At 36.9% G+C, this 4,328-nt stretch overlaps 1 protein-coding gene and 1 non-coding gene across 2 annotated transcripts; one reads left to right on the forward strand and one right to left on the reverse strand.

Moving 5' to 3' along the window:
- Nucleotides 1-2,512: 2,512 nt before the first annotated feature.
- LOC128032130 (small nucleolar RNA R71) lies at nucleotides 2,513-2,618 on the reverse strand. Its single transcript, XR_008188260.1, has one exon. It is a non-coding gene; the product is annotated as a small nucleolar RNA R71 (small nucleolar RNA).
- A 49-nt stretch (nucleotides 2,619-2,667) lies between these two features.
- On the forward strand, nucleotides 2,668-3,729 carry LOC105793346 (uncharacterized). Its single transcript, XM_012622264.1, has 2 exons — nucleotides 2,668-3,121; nucleotides 3,356-3,729. Exons 1-2 carry the CDS (start codon nucleotides 2,668-2,670, stop codon nucleotides 3,727-3,729), a joined length of 828 nt encoding a protein of 275 aa, XP_012477718.1.
- The last annotated feature ends 599 nt before the right edge of the window (nucleotides 3,730-4,328 follow it).

A 4,328-nucleotide genomic window follows, 5' to 3' on the forward strand; every position in this document is an offset into this window, starting at 1 on the left:
GTTTATTTTAGTTCATTTAGCCATTTAATTGATCTCATCAATTAATGTGGTTTATTATTATCAAATTTTAACATATTTAAAATTTGGCATGCTTTAGACATCCATAGCATCTCATACATGAATAAAGCTATAAATAAATGCAATAGTTATAGCCCATAAACTAAGGTGGTGCAACCCAAGCGAATGGGAGAACCGAAAGGAAACCTAAAGGTGTAAGCCGTTTCTCAAGCTATCGGTCCACACTGGTTGGCCCATCTTCCTTCTCGACTAGCCCACAACAACTCTTGCAAATTACAATATGCAGTAACTCGTTTTACATACGAGGGAGTAAGATGAGAAGAGAAATACAAGAGAATAGTAGTAAGGCATGACACGCAGGCCGTATTTATAAAATCACAACCTTTTATCAAATGGGCCGTCGGTTTATAACTATGCATTTCAAACACCGTGCATGTCAAAAATAGCAGACATAATTAAACACTTTGTTACGGTGAATTATAACATATCCTTTCAAGTTTTATGGCCCACCAAGTTTTATTTATTATGAAACATACTTTAAGAAGATAGGGGTTGAGGTGGCGGATGGAGCGGGGGAGCAAGGTGTACGGGGGTGGAGCCCCCGCGGTATGGACCACCGTACGAACCGGATACTCCATTCAAATGAAACCTCGATTTGATAACTTTTATCAACAGAATCGTGTTTTCGGGATTTTAATCCTTGAGGTTTCATGCCGGAACAACCCTTCTTCCACTAACCACTTAACTCTTACTGGAAACTGTAAACACCACCGTCGCACCGTTATAGATCTATTAACACGTAACAATAATAACATAAAACCAAATAGGCCATAACACCATGATTAACATTTAATCCATTGTTAAAAGGAAAGTTTATCAGGTTACTCTTAAACGATTTAAATAGTTAGAAACTTAATAAAATTAAAGCATGCATTTCATACAATTGCATCACCCAAGTATTTAAACCCGAGTCCGTATGACACAAGTGACTCTGATACCACTGTTGGAACGCCAACACCCTACGACGCAGCGAAAAAATATAACACTCGGTGATCCTAACCATGGATCCATGTGTGAGGAACGAATCGGAATGAAAAAGGGTTTCGAAATTACCGAATGGTGATTCTGAGTAGACAGCGACGCCTCAGCAATGAGTAATCTGATCTACTACCGAACCAAGCTGGAATCTTTGGTGACCCGACCTCTACGTAATCCACCCAGTTGACTATGAACGGAAGGAATCCCCAAACAGTTTTGGAGAAGACTTTGCTTTGACGGCTGTTAGACTCACCAAGCAAAGAAAAACGAGATTTTATATCTTATTATTTTTTAGGGTTTCTCAAAATTAAATAAATATAATAATGTTTAAAAAACAGAAAATTATAATTAGATTAATTATAATAAAGATTTCAGTAAACTATATTTATTTATATACGAACCAAAATCATATTCTCATTACGTGTACAACAACCTTGTACATATAATGTGTTCGATATTTGATTACCTAATTAAATTAATTTTATAATTAATTTAATTCATGCGACAACCAAACACAATACCAATTATATTTTATTCCGTTCATTTCAGCTATAGGGTGTGACCCTGTAGGTTCTTGTAACGTTAGCAGTAATGTTAGAACGATTTCAATGTTACAAATAATGAGTGGCACCTAGCAATGCAACATTGCTACCTAAGTCACAAGAAATCATGATTCAACATAACCTTTTTATGATTAATCTTTTCATGCACTAATCCTTAAGTCCTTTATCTCTGGATTGAACATAAGTCATGGAATAGTCACACTTGTATAGTCCATTCCATGTTCCTTGATATCTTAAGTAAACTATGATATACAAATAAGTACGACATCTCATATCAGCTTATTTGAGCATGGCCATGCATTTCTAGTCTCATTCAATCAAGTGGCCTAAGATATTACTCCAATTATGTAGGAGGGACTTATCCTATATCTATCAACCATATCCCTCTACATAGATTATGGTATATCCAACATCAACCTTTATAGAACAACCAGTACGGTGTACGTTTGACTATATCAAAACATACAACTCACGATGTTAGGATTATGATGATCTCAAGTCTGAGGATCATATACATATTAATCACTATGAGTAATGTCGTGACAATTACATAATAATCCAAGAAACATACTCATAACGGGTCAGTCCAATATGTTGTTCTCTAAAAGACATATTCATGCATCGATTCTGACACTCCATATCAATGGCAACTCTTTATCATCAATCAACTACATGTTAGTCTTAATGTGTTATCGTTGTCCTATCCAACAATAATACTTGACTAAGGACCTTTTAAGAATAATCATATTATTCTTAGGACATTATTATAAAACAGTTTATTTATACACACAGAAAAGAAACTGAAATAATAATGGTAACGCCTTATATTAATAAACATGATAAATCAAGTATGTTATTACAACCAACTCATGATTGATCTTTGGGCATACTCTAATAGAAGAATAAGATCACTACCTTCCAACAAATGGATGATGAGTCCCTGTATGAGGCATGAGAAAGGTCCAAAGAGTTATTATGAAAGTGCCCTCATCATGGAATCTCATATTCCATTCAACTTGAAACATTCTATAATGGTCTCAACGCTCACATGAGGATGGTAGTGGATGCCTTTGCTAATGGTACTCTGATTTCTAAGTCTTATAATGAAGCTTACGAAATTATTGAGAGGATTGCCAGTGACAATTATCAATGGCTGACCAATCAAGCAACATCGAGAAGGCGAGTCGTTGGAATACATGAAGTGGACGCTCTCACTTCACTTACATCTCAGGTATATTCAATATCCTCAATGCTTAAGAATCTTACCACTAATGGGTCTAACAGTTTTGTAGCCCAACCACCTAACCAATTTGAGAATATAGACTGTGTGTATTATGGGGAAGGACATTTGTTTGAAGAATGTCCATCGAACCCCGAATTCGTATATTACATGGGTAACCAAAACCAAAACCAAGGGAGGCAAGGACTGCAATCTAACTTTTATAACTCATCATGGCGAAATCACCCGAATTTTTCCTGGAGTAACCAAGGGGCTGGAACCAGTAACACTTACGCCCAACCTAGACCAAATCAACCGCCTAGTTTCCCCCAACAAGTTTAGAAACTAACCCAAGAGGAACCATCCAATAGCTTAGAGAATCTATTGAAGGCATGCATGGCGAAAAACGACGCCACTCTAAGGAATTTGGAGAATCAAGTGGGCCAACTTGCTACTAAACTCAGGAACTGACCACAAGGTGCTCTACTTAGTGACACGGAGAATTCAAGAAATCTAGGGAAGGAACATTGTAAGGCATTGACATTGAGGAACGGAAAGACAGTAGAGTCCAACACTGTCGAAGTTGGAAAGGAGCAAGTTGATGCTCAAGATTCAAAAGAAGTTCAACCAAGTGTTGAAATTCCATTTTCACTAGAACCAAAATCTGCAAAACTCAACAAAGTAACCTCAAGACTAGCTAATTCTGATCAACTAACAATGTCGTTAGATGTAGAATTGCCGCCAAATATGAATCAACCAGAATCAGTCCCAGTAATAAAACCACCACCACCCAACACTCAAAGACTTCACATGAACATCCCATTGGTTGAAGCACTTGAGCAAATGCCGAACTACGTCAAGTTCATGAAAGATATCTTGTCTAAGAAATGAAGACTTAGAGAATTCGAGATGGTAGCTCTAACGAAGGAATGTAATGCATATTTTAAAGACAAACTACCCCTAAAATTGAAGGATCCAAGATGTTTTACCATACTTTGAAACATTAGAGCAATATATTGTGGTAAGGCATTATGTGACTTAGCTGCAAGCATCAGCTTGATGCCTATGTCAATATTTAGGAAGTTAGGGATAGGAGAAGTTAGACCAACTACAGTTACGCTTCAACTAGCAGATCGATCCTTAGCACATTTAGAATGAAAAATTGATGACGTATTGGTACGTGTAGATAAGTTTATCTTTCCTGCTGACTTTGTAATTCTAAATTTTGAAGCAGACAAAGAAGTACCAATCATCCTAGGATGGTCGTTCCTAGCAACTGGAAGGACCCTTATTGATGTGCAGAAGGGCGAGCTTACTATGCGTGTTCAGGATGATCAAGTAACATTTAACATCTTTAAGTCTATGCAATTTCCTGACACAATGGATGATTGCTCTCCAGTGTTAGATTTAGAGGATTTAATAGTGGAGAAGGAACTCAACTGTGTTGAGGATCCATTGGAAATAATTTTGACATTGGATCCTCCAAATGA

This window comes from Gossypium raimondii, chromosome 8 (assembly GCF_025698545.1).
Source record: "Gossypium raimondii isolate GPD5lz chromosome 8, ASM2569854v1, whole genome shotgun sequence".
Classification (NCBI taxonomy): domain Eukaryota; kingdom Viridiplantae; phylum Streptophyta; class Magnoliopsida; order Malvales; family Malvaceae; genus Gossypium; species Gossypium raimondii.

Bases quoted from the DNA above. Each gene is read 5' to 3' on its own strand.
- LOC105793346 (XM_012622264.1), top strand. From the start codon at position 2,668: ATGAGGATGGTAGTGGATGCCTTTGCTAATGGTACTCTGATTTCTAAG. The intron at 3,122-3,355 runs GTAACACTTACG...CAAGAAATCTAG, and splicing joins TAACCAAGGGGCTGGAACCA to GGAAGGAACATTGTAAGGCA.